Raw genomic sequence first — 15492 nt, 5'->3', positions numbered from 1 at the left:
AAGGATTGCAGGTTCGATTCCCAGTCAGGACACGTGCCTAGATTGCAGGTTTGACCCACAGTTGGGGCGTGTACTGAAGGCAACTGATTGATGTTTCTCTGTCACATCAATGTCTTCCTCATCTCCCCACCCCCTGCCTTTCTCTCTCTCTAAACTCAATAAAACATATCCTCAAGTGAAGATTAAAAGAAAAAGAAAAAAGAATGAGCCGTGGTTATTGTAAAGTAGTTTAATTTACTTCCAGCAAGTAAAAGACACGGGTACATATTCAAAGCTATGTCCTAAAAGGGAGGCTTAGCAAATTTCTTAAATACACTATTTGGTCAATTACATGTTGATTTCTTTTTGTGGTTGTGTGTGACTCTCATCCCAGTGAGTTCTGTCAGCTCTCTCTGTTTACAGATGGTCTGCAAAATACTGTGCTCAATTTTAACATTTAGCAAGAATAACATTTAGTAATAACAGTTAGAACTGTCCTGACCCTGAGGACCCTTGTCCTACCTAACAGGAGGGCAGACATGTGAAGGACCATCAGGGCTGAGCAGGCACCCACAGATCTGTTGCTTGTGCCGGTATAATTTTATGTTGGCTCACCCATCAGCTCACCCTTACTATTGTGCAGTTAAAACACTCAGGTGGAAGATCAGGCAGTAAAAATGAGCCCCTCCCAACCAGCCAGAGAGAGAGCCTGGGAGTGAGAGTTCAGGGTCTGCAACTGCCTCTGGAGGTGGGAGGAGGCCGGCCTTGGCCCCCCTCCCCACCCCTTGCCCACTTCTCAGCAAGACGCAGGACCTTAGCTTCTTGATCGTCGTTCACTGGGTCGTCCTTTCAGCAGATATTTGTCAAGCACCTACCATGTGCCAAGCACTGTTCTAGAGCTGGAAAGACAAGGGCGGAGGTGGCCCTCGGAGAGTGCTAGAAAGAAAATAAAGAAGGCTAAGAAGAAAGGGGGTGGGATGGGCATTTTGGATGGATGCCTGGGGAAGGCCTTTCTGTGGTGAGGGTGCTGTGGAAATGTGGGGAAAGGGAACACCAGGAGGAGAACACAGCCAGTGGGAAGGCCGTGAGGCTGGTCCGGGCTGGCATGTTGAGGAATAGCAGGGAGGCCCGTGTGGCTAGAGCGGGACGAGTGAGGAGGAGAGAGGGAGGAGGTGAGGGCGAGGAGGTGAGGGCAAGGAGGTGACAGGGTAGGCCGTGCAAGGCCCTGTGGGCTCGGGAAGACTTGCGCTTTTACACCAAGGGACACGGGAGCCAGGGAGAACGGAGGGCAGAGCAAGACTGTGCCCTCTCAGCACTCGCTGTCTCCTTCCAGGACAGGCTGTGGGGTCCAAAAACCAAACCTTACTCAGCTGCTCACAGGCGCCCTCTGGTGGTTGTGAGGGAGCACAGCCTGCAGGCAGACCCAGGACAGCCAGGATTGAGGGGACTGTGCTGGTCCAGGAGGGATGGTGGGAGCAGAGTTGAGCCCAATCACAGCAGGGACAGAAAAGAGAGGGGAGCAGGCAGGTGGGACATTTTGATATCCTTTCTATTGAAATATAATTTACAGTAAAATGCATAAATTATAAGTGTATCAAACACAGTAGCCTTTTTAAAAAATTGAAGTCACATAAAATAAAAATGTAAAGTGATTGATTCAGTGTCATTTACCACATTCACAAAGGGCAACCAGCACCCTATCTAATTCAAAGACACTCTTCATCATCCCCAAAAGAAGCCCGGTCCTCATCAGCAGTCGCTCCCCTTCCCCCTTCCCGGCACCCACTAACCCACTTCCTGCCTCTGAGGACTTGCCTGTTCTGGGCATTTCACATGAATGGAATCACACACGGTTTGTGTGGTCTCTTGTGTTTGGCACCTCTCACAGAACATCATGTGTTCGAGGTCCATCCATGTTGAAGCGAGTGTCAGTGCTTCACTCCTTTTCATGGCCGAGTAATATTCCATTACATGACTGTACCGTTTATCCATTCAGCCATTGATGGACATTTGGACTATTGTCCACCTTTTGGCTATTGTGAATAATGCCTTTATGAACATTAATGTACAAGTTTTTGTTTGAGGAACAGTTTTTAATTCTTTTGGGTGTCCTAGGAGTAGAATTGCTGGGTGGTGTGGTAATTCCACGTGGAACTTTTTGAGGAAGGGTCCGTCTGTTTTCCACAGCAGCTGCACCATTTTACATTCCCACCAGTTGTATGTAAGCTCATGGGAATTATTTCCCATCCTCACTAACACTTGTTATTTTTCGGTCTCTTGCTCCCAGCCTCCTGTTGGTGTGAAGTGGCATCTCCTCATGATTTGCATTTCCTTGATGACTGAGGACGTGGGGCACCTTTTCATGGGCCTGGTGGCCAGTTCTCTGTGGAGAAGTGTCTATTCAGGTTCTTTGCCCATTTTGTAAAAGACTTTATTTATTTACTTTTAGAGAGAGAGGAAGGGAAGGAGAAAGAGAGGGAGAGCAACATCAATGTGCGAGTGATACATCGATCAATTGCCTCTCACAAGCCCCCTACTGGGGACCAGGCATGTGCCCTGACTGAGAATCAAACCAGCGACCTTTCCACTCACAGGACAGTGCTTAGTCAACGGAGCCACACCAGCCAGGGTAGCTTTGCCCATTTTTTAACTGGGCTGTTTGGGGTTTTTGTTGTTGTTGTTGTTACTGAGTTGTAAGAACTTTTAAAAGCATATTTCAGGTACTTGACCTTAATGAGCTCAGTGAACATTATAAGTAGACTCACCACAGGGACCACCACCCAGATGGAAATTTTGACAGTGACAGCTTCTCAGAGGCCGTCCTCATGGCCCTCTGGCCGCCACTCCCCAGGTGGCCATCTGATTTCCATCATCATAGATTCGCATTGCCTGTTCTTGAACTTCTCATAAATGAAATTGCATAATGGGTCCTTTGTGACCCGCTTCCTCACCCAACATCAGTGCTGAGGCCCGTCCAGCCCGTCGTGCACAGCAGCCGCTCTTTGCAAGGGCAGTTCAGTGCGTGTTTGACACGCAGAGCCTTCTGAGCTCGCTGAGGGAGTGAGACTGAGCGGGGCTGACATAGAGGAGTGGACGGGCTCCCCCACACCCCACCCTTACTCATCATGCCCCACCCCTCATCTCCCTTACCCAAACCCAGCACCCTGAGATTCTAGCTCCTTAGTCTATGGGCAAGGCCGCATTCTCTACCAGTCAGGGAGTGTAAGGCAGAGCCTCGCCGCACAGCCCTCCGTCGGGCCTGCCGCTCTCCCAGCACCAGGTTTGGGCGCCACGCCAGTGCCAAGTCAGCCCTCACCCACGGTACGGAGTGGGATACAGGGTGCTGGAGAGGAAACTGAGTCACAGAAAAGAGTCAGAATTCAAACTCAGGTGTGCCACCCAGGCAGAGTGTAGAGGGCAGGGCGTCTCAGGGAAGGAGGGGCCTGCAGGGTTATGGGAAGGGAGCGTGAGTGGCTTGAGGGCTTGGGGTCTGCACCAGCCCTGGTTCACATTGTCATCTTGCCACCTGCCAGCTGGGTGGTTTTGGGCGTGTCACTTTGCCTCACTGTGCCTCAGTCTCCCCATGTGTCAATGGGGTCTACAGAGTCCTAGCGCAGTTTCGGTGGGTCATCCTCTCACCAGCACGGCCCTGCAGTGTGGATGCATACCTTATCTAACCCTGGAGGGAAGTGATCGTTGACCAGGGGAAGGTAAACTGAGGCCCAGAGAGCCACGCAGCGGCTGTGAGCAGTGGAGCCAGGACTTGCGCTTTTGCAACTGGTGTCGACCCATGGTCGCTGGTACAAATTCAACACCGGCAGGAGCCTCCAATTTTGAATACAGTGAAGGTAAATTTATTTCATGCAAACAAGCAGCTCAACAGTAGGACCACACCAAAGTAAGGTGGCCATCCTGCAAGGTCACTGTCCAGCTAGACAGCTCTACTCCACCAGCACTGCTTCAGCGTTTCAGACCCAGCCAAGGAAACACAGACCTCCATGGAAAGGGAAAACACGATGCCCAGCTAGAATTAGGCGAGCTGACTTATGTAGACAGAAGTCCCCGCCACTGATCCCCGATTGGTCCATCCTTATGCAAATAGGGACCTTAAACTTCATAGTTTGATTGGTCCTAAAAGCACTATCCTGATTGGTTGGAATGGAGCTGCCCTGATTGGTCAGTAAAGATACTACTTTAGAGCTATTTCGGAGATAATATAGTCTTGTGGCACCAATTGGACAGGGAAAACCTCAATCCTATTGGCCGAAATACACCTCTAGGAACTCCTGTATAAAAGAGTCGGTACCGCTGGCAGGCAGGCCGGTGCAGGTTTCTCCCTGAAGTGCAGTCTATGTGAGAGGCCCGGTTTAGAAATGTTTAGAAATGGCGGCTAAGCTCTGTTTTTCCATCTGAACCCAGTTAGCCACCAGGAGCCTTTCATGGTTCGGTATCTTCTTTCTGCGAGTCAACACTGGACACCTGCCCTGCGCTCCTGACCTCCTTGGGGGTTTACTTCTCTTGGGGAGGGAGGGTGCGCCCATGCAGGTTTCCCTCTGCAGCCGGCTCCTTTTTTATTGAAGTCATTTTTCTCCTCCTGTCAGCAGAACCGGCTGCAAGCAGCCCCTCCCTCCCACTCTCAAAAGAGCTGAGAAGAAAACAAAAGCTTAATTGAATCCCACACTGAGGGAAGGGCGTGCAAGCAGCTGGACAGAGGGACAGGTGCTGGGGAAGAGGCTCTCAGCACAGGAAGGCCAAGAAAGCCCCAGGCCTCAGTGGGTCTGATGGTAGCTTGTAATAATCACCCTAATGTGATTATACCATCATTGCCATATTGTGCCTGCTTCCATGGAACACACCTGTACATAAGCTCTGTCCACACGTGAGTTTGGGCCTCATCTCCAGGGCTGAAGTGTTTTTCGTGGGGAGCCAGAGACCCACACAAGCCACGTGGCTTGCCCAAGGCCACCCTACATTGCGGGGTGGTAAGTCCCAGGCTGGAATTCGATCATGGAACACTCCCCAGGCCTGTCAAGGTTCAGATTTGCAGGCCTCTATATGCTCCAGGGAGGCGGCACCACACAAGCAAGGGCTGCGAGAAGGGGGCGTGGGCCTCAGTATGGGGCATTCACAGTGTGTGAGGCTGTGATGAGCCGTGGAAGGCTTCCAAGCAGGACAGCAGGAGAAGGCAGTGGACAGACAGGGCGGGCAGTGCGGCTGAGGCTGGGGTGGGTGGGATGGAGGCCTTAGAGGGCTGGGTTCCCAAGCCCCTTCCCTCCACCTCTGGAGTGTGCCTGCTGCCTTAATACTTCCTCCCTCTTTCAGTTTCTGCTCCTCCTGCAAAGCCCTCCTTGATTAACGTTCGCTCCCTCACCCCACGGCCGCGTTCTCCAGCTCTCTAGGACGTGCAAACCTCTGCCTTCAGGATGCTGCCTTCCTTCCTGTCAGACCAGGGCACCTAACTCAGTGCTCTTCCTCCTTCCTCATACTGGAGTTTCACTACATCAGTGTTCCTTGGCTACACATTTTGTTTTTAAGTTAAACTGGCTTGATCTAAGAAAGGATTTTATTAGTCCCTCTGAACCAAAATGGTGTGCCATTACAGACTTCAGGCACAGCTAGATCCAGGTGCCCACAAGGTGTCCAGGCATCTAACCCCTCATCTCTTGGCTCTGTTGTCCACTGTGCTGGATCCACTCTGAGAAAGGGACACCATTTTGTGATTTGCACCCAATGGGGTGCTTACTGCTAGGTGTGGCCCTGGGTGCTCATGGCTCTTCCAAAGGTAGGAAGACTCAGGATGGCAGCTGGGCTGGAAGGAGAGTGCCAATGCTGTCTTGTTTGCACCACGGGCTGAGTGCTGGGTGCTGCAGGTGCAAACAACAGTTCATTCTGATTGGAGCGATAGGACAAGACAGTGCATTACACTAACAAGGAGTATAAAGGGGGTCTGACCTGGCCGGGGTGGGGGCTGCCCAGAGGAAAGGCAGTGGGTCGAGGCCCAAAGGCAGAGTGAGAGGATGGTGAGCGAGGGTGTTCCCAGTGAGGAGCCGGCATGGCCAGAGGAGGGAGGGGGGCTTCTTAAGCCACTGGTCCCATTATGTCCTTTTGGGCATTCCGAGGCACTGGGCAGCCACAGCATACACACATGCGCGCATGCACACGCAGTGACACATATGTGCACAGATACGTAGCAACACTCACATCCACATCCACACAGTTACACGTGTAGGTACAAGGATGCACACACAGAAAAACACATGCACATGCAAGCACACCGGCATGCAAGCCCACACACACACTTGCTGACACACACACAGCTACACCTGTATGCACGCATGCACTCACATGGCTTCGCCCACACTGACACCTGTGCACAAACACTACTGTGCTCTCACACGCACATCACTACACTGGCATGCAAACACATGCACATAAGGCAGACACACAGTTACACATTTGCAGAAGCACACGTTACATGGTTCACACGTGCACACACACATAGACACACAATCCCACAAGCACACACACAGGCTGCCCAGTGATGAGTGGCTGGTGGAGAAGAGGCGAGAAGGCGCCTGGTTGCCCTGGCAACACATCCTGGGTCCTGACCAGGCCTTGTTAGCGCAGCTCATCTGGCAGCTGGCAGCAGGTGGAGGGCTGTTCAGGACCCCAACCCTCCCCCCACAAAGGTTCCTGGTGGCTTTGTGACAGCCCTGCCAGTCTGGGCCCCAGGGGGATAAAGACTGAGGAAGGAGAAGGCCTGGGGTCAGAGCAGAAAACGGCCCCTGAACTGGGTGTTCTGGGGGGAGACAGCCTGCCCTGGGGGGTATGAGGGGGACAAAGGGGCGGGGGCTGGCCGCCCAGCTGAAACACTTGCTTTCCGATTCCCTTCGGATCTCGGGGGCTGGGGCAGGCCAGATGAGCATGAAGGTCGGGTCAGTGCAGGGGAAGGGGGCACTCCCGTGTTGGCAGCTGATGGGATCCAAGGGGAGGGTCCCATTAGTGATGTTCCCACATGTCCAGCCTTTGTCCCCAAGAGCCAGGAAGGGACAGATCCCGTCAACCCTCTCCTTGGTGGCTGCAGTGAGGGCACGGGTTCGAGTTCTGGCTGCCATCAACTAGTGAGACGAGGATGTGGGAGGCCTTCTGAGAAGCTGCTGTGAAGGCTGCCCACGTAGCAGAGGGTAAGAGCAGTGCCCACAGACACCTGCTGCGTGAATGTCTGCTGTTGCTGCACTGGGGCCTGGGGGCCGCCGCCGCATCACCCTGTGCGAGCCTGCGTCCTTGCCTCCACCCCAAGCACAGGGCCTGAAAGGTCTGAGGGCTTCACTGACCTTGAAGGCTCCTGCCGCCTTCCTTGGAATTCAAGACAAAATTCCTCTCTTGTTACTAAACAGCAAAGAAGACAGATCTCCACCCCCGCATTCCCGAAACACCTTTATTGCACTAAAAACAGCATTTATAAACAAACACACTTGGGAGGTTCACCCACAGTCAACTTCGAACACAAAGGTATGAAACAGTGCAGGGGCATATAAAAGTGGGGGCCCCAGAGGGAAAGCAGGGGAAGGGCAAGGTCAGGGTCAGAGAGGTGGGGAGGGGTGTGAGCTCTGAGCATCTATGCAGGGCCCTCTGTCACCGCTTTGGCCCACAAGCCTGGCCCTGGTGGTCCTGGGGTTCTAGAGTGAAGGGGGAGCCCCTATGAAGGCAGGAGCAGGAGCATGAAGGAGCAGGCACAGGATGGAGGCCATAGGGGGCATGAAAAGGGACCCCAGTTCTGAGGTCCCCTCCAGCTCAGTCTGCAGGGTGCACTGAGGGGAAATCTGTTTCTTCACTTCTCCCTTTGTGGGATTGGAAACCTGGAATCAGGGGGGACAATGTTTGAGCAGGGAGGGACATCCCAGGATCCCACTGGGCTGCCCTGGTCCACCCACGCACAGCAGGCAGCGCAGGAGAGGTGAAGGAGTAGAGCTGGCCTGGCCGAGCTGGCCCCTGCTTCCAACAGCAAAGAAGGCATATCAGTGCTGTTTCTGTTTCTTTGGACTAGAAAACCTCCACGGAAATCATTCAAGAACCCACATGCTGACACAACAAGCAGACCCATGCAGCCACCCAGCAGCATGAAAAGCCATAACCAGGGACCCCCTTTGCTTGCCCCTTTGTCCCACCCACCCTAACCAAACCTATTTACACGTGCGGAGTAAAAGCCACGGCCATCGGTCACTGGGCATCACTCCCTGGTGTCCAGCTGGCAAGGGTGCTGGGTAGGAGGGGGCAGGGTGGCAGCCTAGGAGGGATGGGGGGCTGCCCTCTGAGCATCCCCTCCAGGGGAGGGAGGCTCTGCCGGAGGTCCCAAGCAGGTGCAGTGGACAAGCCAGGCAGGTCTGTGCCCAAAAAGCAAGCAGGGAAGGTGGAGGAAAGCAGCCCGTGGGAGGGCTGTCTGGCTCCAGGGACAGAAGAGGAACTATTACTCCCATTTTCATCTTTGGGGACTTCCTGCACCAGGAGCTTCACAGCACTGCTGCCTCCCAGAGCCCCACGGGGCAGAACCCTGGGCCTGGCACTGCTTTCTGGAGTCTGGCTGGCTGGCCTGGGGGAGGAGGGCACTCGTGCAACACAGCAAAAGATTCAGCTCAGCCTCAGGACTGGAGACCTCTAGGCCTGTGATCCACCTTGGCCACCTCCTGGCAGATTCCCAGCCACCTGAGAGCCCCTTTCCAGAGCTCTGAAGGGGGTGAGACCACATCAAGGGGCATGGAACTTGGGGCATAGAGGGAATGCTCAGCCCTGCAAATGGCCTTCTCTTACCTGGCAGCCCCCTCTCTTTCTCCTTCAAAAAACCTAATCCATGAAAAGTAGCATCCCGGTCACCATCCAGCAACCCAGGAGAGCCTCAGCTGCAACATCAGGGCCCAGCCCGGCTTTAGTTGAAACCCACCTCCCCCTCCGGGGCTCCTGGCCAGCCAACTGGCCTTCTGCCTCTCAGGATCTGGATGCAGAGGGGAGGTGGGATCTCCCCTCGGCACCTGCGAGAGGAACAGAGGGTGGGCGGCAAGAGGCCTTTACAAAAAGGGGAGCAGGGAGGTCAGGGGCAGCTCCTTCTCCCCCAGCAGCGTGTCCCGCTTGAGGCTGCTACCCTTGTTGACCACCTTGATCCTGAGGGCCAGTTTGCGGACACTGGCCGGCCCGAGGCCATCGAAAAAGAAGTCCTCATTGAAGACGGGGTGGCGGCTGTTCTTAATGATGGTGCTGCGCTGCTTCTGGAGCTTTCCAGGGACCAGGCACAGGCCAACGCAGCAGTTGATGCTTCGGGCATCGCAAAGGTGGTCGTATAGGCCCTCGGCGGCCAGCAGCCGCACGCGCAGGCGCGCCTGTGCCGCCTCGTACTCAGCCAGCAGCCGCACGCTGCCCCGCGTGCCCATGCGCACGGCGTGCTCCGCGCGGGGCACCTGGCCTGGCTCCGAGCCTGGCTCCGGGGCGGCCCTGCGAGTCAGGCGGCGCCGAGCCCCGGGGCTGGTGTCCGGAGTGCTGTCATCGGCCGACAGGGAGCCGTGGCGGACCACGGAGTGCTTGAGCTGGCTCACCTTGGCCTGGCTGTCCTGGGCGAAGCCTTTGAGCAGCGACACAGAGCGCGAGAGCAGAGGGGACCCAAAAGGGGAGGACTCAGCCGAGGACCCCGTATCGCTCTCCCCACCACTGAAGTAGCGGCTGGGGCTCATGAGGGCCCCGCCAGCCTCCCTGGACACCCCGTCGCCCCCATTAGCCTTGACACCCCCACGGCGGCGCCGGGCTCCGGGGGAGCCCACCTGGGCCAGGGCCCCATGCTCGCTGTGGAACAGAGACTCCTTGCGCCGCGTGTGGGGGCTCTCGGCCAGCGTGGTGAAGCCATAGGACGTCTGGGCCTTGGGCACCGAGGGCAGGGACATGGCACCCTGGGCCTGGGGGTCGGAGTTGGTGGTGGCCTCCTCAGCCGGCCAGTCCTCGGCGCTCTCAATCTGGATCACATGCCGGGTGGCCGCCTTCAGCAGGCTCTTGCTCTCGGCTGCCAGCTTGGCGGGCAGCCGAGGGCTGCGGGGGGCTCGGCGGGGCGAGGCGGAGGCTGGGTTCTGCTCCGCAGCCGAGCCCAGCTCGCCCTGCCCCTCAGGCTCCGCGGGGCTGGCAGGAAGCTTGGGGGGGATGAAAAAGTCAGGAATCTTGTCGGGCGTGAGCACGTTGCTGTACAGGGGCCCCTTGGAGGCCTTGTCCCCGGCCTCGCCCCCAGCAGCACCGTTCTCCCCGGACCCCCGAAGCCGCTCCAGAAACCACATGTTGGTTTTCTTCATGGGGGCAGCAGGCAACAGGCTAGGAGGAGCACTGCAGAGCCTAGGGAGAGAGGCAGGGGCCAGGAGCTGCAGGCCCGCATGCACTAGGGCACTGAAAGAGGGGTTCCTGGCACCTGTCTGGGGGAGCCAGAAGGGTGTGGGGTGGGCTCGCCTCTCCCCTCCTTCTCCCTCCCCTCCCCAGAGGGATCGCGCTTAACTTCCAAACACCCAGGCGAAGCCAAAGAGGTGGGTAGGAGGTGCTGTTCCGACTCTAGGGTAGCTCCCAAGGGAGAGTGGCCCCTCTCCCGCCCCCACCCCAGCTTTGAGGATCTCAAAGCGCTTTTTAAAGGGTTTCACGCTCCGTCTACAGAACGACACCTCAGGGTGTGGGTGGACCCCCAGGTGTCCCAGCTCCGCCCCCCCCCTCCGGCTCCCACCCACCTGTGGCTTCTCCCTAGGCTGAGGGTCCAGGCAAGCGGGGTGGAAGAAAGGAGAGGACTGGAGTCTGGGGACCCCTGGCGTAGCCCCCTGGCCCTCCCCTCCGTCTCCCCCACCCCCTGTTAACTCCGCCTGGGGTGGGGGTGGGGTCCTAGCAGCCCCCGCGGTACGCGGCAAGGTCCCTGTACTCACCTGCCCGGGGTGGTGGCCCGAGGCTGAGGCTGTTCCGCGGACTCGCCGGGGTCTGGGCGCGAAGCTCCGGGGCTACGAGTGGGGGGATGCAGCCGCAGCTTCCACAAGGGCGGCGGCAGCAGCGCAGTCGGACTCATTCACCGGCCGCGGCGGGAAACCGCCCAGCCCGGCTGCTGCGCCGCCGTATTCTCCCTAGTACCGCCGCCGCTGGCGCCCCCGCCCCCGGGCCTCGCGGCACGCCCCCACGCCGCCCGGGGTCGGTCGCAGCCAGGATCCTCGCGGGGACCCAAGGGGCTGACACGGGTAGGTGGGAGGGAGCCGGTGGTCGAGGTTTGCTGATGGCCACCCCTAGCGCTCTTGCCTGGGGATGGGAGGGCAGGGGAAGCAGAAACCCCAAACCCTTGCCTCTGTTCACTTGGGATAGGGCGCACACCCATGCTTGCTGCCAGCAGCTTTCCCGACCTACGATGATGAATAAACGCATAGTAATAATAATAGCTGCAGCTAAATTTACTATTGAGGCTTTCTTTGTGCCAGGCCCTAACGTCGTCCCCCCAACTCTCCCCCGTTTGTATACGAGAAAAGCAGAAAGGCAATGGGTTCCTCCTAGAAATAAGGACCCAGCCCCTAAACCTGCTCCTCCTGTTGAATGCACATTACTCAGTGTAGCTACCCCAGCAGCCAGGAGGGGTCTGCTCCTCCATTTTATAGACAGCTGTTTATTGAGCACCTACTGGATGCTGGACAATGACCCAGACGCCAGGAACACAGCTGTGACCAAGGATGTGGCACCCATTTTGTGATGCACCCCAGGGCATTGATGCCAGCAGAGAGGTGAATAAGAATTGTGACAGGAAGATGTGATTGGAGGAGAGAGGGAGAGCACCAGCATGCTGTCCACACAGATGGAGAGACCAAGGCAGCCAATCCCATGCCCTGCAGCTCCTAAGATTTCGGGGTCCCTCTAGGATCCCACCCCCCTGCCGTGTGATCTGCCAGCACCAACCTTCCTGCTCCTCACTCTTTACCTTTCCTCTCAGCCTCAGTTTCCCCTTCTGTGAACTAAGGCTGACCAGTCCCAAGTCCTGTCTCTGTTTGTGAGGAGCCAGCAAGATAATGTGGCCAGATGGAGGGAGCCCCTCCAACACATCCGCTGGACCTTGGAGTGAGGTGGGAGTCCCACCGTCTCCGTGGGGACAGCAAGGCTCAGAGGGGACCATGACTCTAAGAGGCCTGCCCCAGCTTTGCTCACCCGGCAAACCCAGAGGTCCCCTTTGTGTTGGAGCAACTCCACTGTGGCCACGCAGCTTGCACGAGGGGGCAGATTCAATGAACCCATTACCTCGCCACTGCCTGGGCCAGCCCCCGAGGCACAGCCTGGCAGAGCCCCGTGAAAACTGCCCCAGAGCAAGTATCGGGTGATTCCATTGGCCCTGCAGGGCCTGGAGCTGCAGTAGGGAGAGTGAGTGTGGGCTTAGCCCTTCAGTGTCCGCAAGACACTGGGGTCTTCAATGAAAACTGGGAGGACGAATGAACAGAGTATAGGGAGGATGACTCCCGGAACAGCGCTCTTTCCCACGGCAGGGCCTCAACCACCTTCCTCCATTGCCCCACCAGGGACAGTGGGACCCAGGAAAGGGAAGTGACCGGCTAGAATCTGCAAGGAGGGGCAGTGCCAGACTAACCTGAGAATTGGGGGTTTCAATCCCCACTCACCCTTGCCCAGCTGGGGGCAAGGTTTCTCCTCCCAGCTGGGTTGGGAGAGAAGGCAGTGAGTTTATTCTGTGCTGGTTCCTCCTGCACTAAGCAATTCGGACACAGATCTGGAGCTTCTCAGTCAGGGTTCCAAATCCTGGTACAACACTTCCTGCTTTGTGACTTCTGGCAAGTGTCCAAACCTCTCTGCCTTGGTCTCCCCAGTGGACGGTGGGCATCACAGCATCAGCATTACTATTTGCAAAATGCTTAGAACAGGACCTAAACACACGTGATGTAAGCGTCCGTCATCAGGAAGGCTGCTACTGGTCAGGAAGGAGACTCAGCTAGGGGAGGCCTTGCCGGGCCTCAAAGTGAATCCCAGCACATGGACACCACGGCAGCTTAGCTCAGCCATAAGCCCCGCCCCCATTCCCCTACCCCATCACATTTGGGGGGCTGGGGAAACTGAGTACTAGGGGATAGATACCAGAAATCTGCCCTGTGGGCTACCACAGAGCCCACCCTGGAGAGGGCGTGGAGGCAGGGCCACAGGCTTTGGCTACAAACAGGAACCTCTCCATGTCAACAAAACCTTCTGCCTCCTCTGCAGAGCCCTAGGGCTGATAGGTGTGGCAGCCCCACAGGACTCCCCCAAACCCTGAGCTGTAGCTTCCCTGGAACCAGAGATAAGGAGGCTGCAGGCTGCAGGCCCAAGCTCGGGAGGGGGCCCAGACGGTACCCATCAGCCCCACCCCCTAAGTCGTGCCACTTCAAGCTAGGTGGCCTCGGTCCTCATCCCCCCGCCTCACAAGTCCTCACCCTCTCCCCCACCCCCAGGCACGCACTACATGGAAAGGACAAAGTGGCATGTCTCAGAGAAGACACAGGAAGGTGGTGCTTCCTGGGATCCAGGCCTGAGTCATAGGCTGCTCCCCGCGGCATCCGGCAGACGGGTGTGGAGGACACGCAGAGAGGCGGCACAAAGACAAAGAGAAGCCTGAGGGCCCAGCGCCAGGCCTGAGGCGCCACCTCGGGCCGTGCGGCTCTGGGCTCTGCGCTGTCTTCTCCTTTGGGAAAGAGGAGGGAAGGCGTGTCTGCACGCTCTCAAGAAGGGCCCAGACCCAACAACGTTGGAGGGGCATCATCTCCATTTTCTGGATCAGGAAACTGAGGCATGGGGGAATAGCCTGACTCTGCACAGTGCCCAGTTCCGGGAAGGGAAACCACTGGTCTAAGGACGCACAGCAGAACCTGAACCAGCATCTCTATGACCTCCCACCCCAGGGCCCTCCAAGGGTGGGAATGGGGCCGGGAGCATCTGCTAACTGAAAAACTGCAGGTAGAGCAGGCTGGAGACAATGCGGGAACCCATCTAGAGCCAGGCTCCCAGCCCTGGCTTTCCTGGGTCAGGGAGCAAGAAGGGGAGGTGATGAGGTTCAAACCCCAGCTCTGCTTCCTCCCAGTGGTGTGGCCTTGGGAAGCCCTGTGACCCCTCTGAGCCTCTATTTCCTCACCTTTAAAGTGGAGAGAATCTGAGCACCCTGAGTTAGTGCAGTTCTTAGCACATGCCTACAGGGAGTGCTAGGTGAGACTTTGAAGGTGGTGTGCTGGCCCTTGGAGGACCCAGGGCTATGAATGAATGAATGAATGAATGAATGAAGTGCATTTGGACCCCTCTCTCTGGATTCTGACACTTCTTGACACTCCTTGGCCCAGCCTCCGTGCCTCCTCTCAGCCATGCCCACTTCTACCCTGTCCCCACATCATGTTTCCCGTTTGCTTAAAAAGTCCCTAGCGGCTCTCCCTGTCACCCAGCTTTGCCTCACAGTGTCCACTCCACCACCCCTAGCTTCACCTCCAGCCACTGGCCATCCTTCTGCCCCCAAGCAGCTGTGCTCCACACATCACAGGGCCTTTGCAAATGTTGCTCCGCAGCCCAGGACTCTGTCCTACTCAACCTCCAGATCAAAGTCCCTGCGTCATTCCCACACAGAAGCCTCCAGGGTGTCCTGGGATCTCTAAGCTCCAAGACTCCCTCCTTCCCACAGTCGTCATTAGACACTCTGTGGTGATTTGCTAATTAAGATCATTTGACTGTTAATTCCGTGAGGACAAGTCTGTCTTGCTCACTGTTGCATCCTCCTTACCCACCAGAGCTTCCGGCAAATAAGAGAAGTTCGACAAAGGCAATTAAAGGATCTCAGGATGCAGGTGGAGGGGTGTATGGGTGGACTGATGAATGGAATGAATAATAGATGAATGGGGGATGGATGAGTGAGTGGATGGGTGGATGGACAGATGGACAAATAGATGGATGGACTGGTGGCTCAACTCCATGTCTTTGAAGAGGCATGGCATCAGAGTCCCCTTCTGACTCTAGCTTCTGATGCTTTCACCCCTAGTTGGGGTCAGAGCAGAGCGGCTTTTACTCTCCACACCCTTATTGGGTCCCCCAGGCCAGCTGGCTGCAGGGAGAGCACAACCCCTCCCAGAGACCCAGGCCCTGGACAGGGACGTGCCCTGGCGGGGTGTGGGGAGGGCGGGGGAAATCTTTGGAAGAGACGCCTCAGTGTTTTGGGGAGGAATTAGAGGACAGTCCTGGGAGAGTGGAGGTGTCTCTGGGAGGGAGTCTCAGAGTCCACGTGCAGGAAGTTCTGGACGACAGGTGTCAGGTGCTAGAGGAGGGCGCCGGGCATCTGGGTAAGGAGGGGCTCTGAGAGCAACAGAGGCATCTTAAGGAAACAGGGAGGAAAGAAGCTGGGATCCCTGAGAGGTCAGGTCATGTTTAGGGGCAACTTGAAAAAAACAAGGAGCTTTTCATCAGCTGTATCGGGATATCTCAAGAGAGAGGTTTGTAGCATTTGGAAACTAGGTGTTTCCAAAG

General features: G+C 56.6%; 1 protein-coding gene across 1 annotated transcript; it reads right to left on the bottom strand.

Annotated features, from left to right (window-relative positions):
* Window positions 1-7466: 7466 nt before the first annotated feature.
* Window positions 7467-11015, bottom strand: C2CD4C (C2 calcium dependent domain containing 4C). The gene is made up of 2 exons (XM_045831507.1): window positions 10911-11015; window positions 7467-10341 (listed from the first exon to the last, which is right to left on the bottom strand). The coding sequence occupies exon 2, from the start codon at window positions 10299-10301 to the stop codon at window positions 9042-9044; it is 1260 nt and encodes a 419-aa protein (XP_045687463.1). The 5' UTR covers window positions 10302-10341; window positions 10911-11015; the 3' UTR covers window positions 7467-9041.
* Window positions 11016-15492: the final 4477 nt, after the last annotated feature.

The sequence above is a fragment of the Phyllostomus hastatus genome, unplaced genomic scaffold (genome assembly GCF_019186645.2).
Source record: "Phyllostomus hastatus isolate PE091 unplaced genomic scaffold, TTU_PhHast_1.1 phas_contig_159, whole genome shotgun sequence".
Taxonomy (NCBI): Eukaryota; Metazoa; Chordata; class Mammalia; order Chiroptera; family Phyllostomidae; genus Phyllostomus; species Phyllostomus hastatus.
This window is presented reverse-complemented; position numbering and strand designations above follow the sequence as displayed.

Bases quoted from the DNA above. Each gene is read 5' to 3' on its own strand.
- C2CD4C (XM_045831507.1), bottom strand. From the start codon at position 10,301: ATGAAGAAAACCAACATGTGGTTTCTGGAGCGGCTTCGGGGGTCCGGG.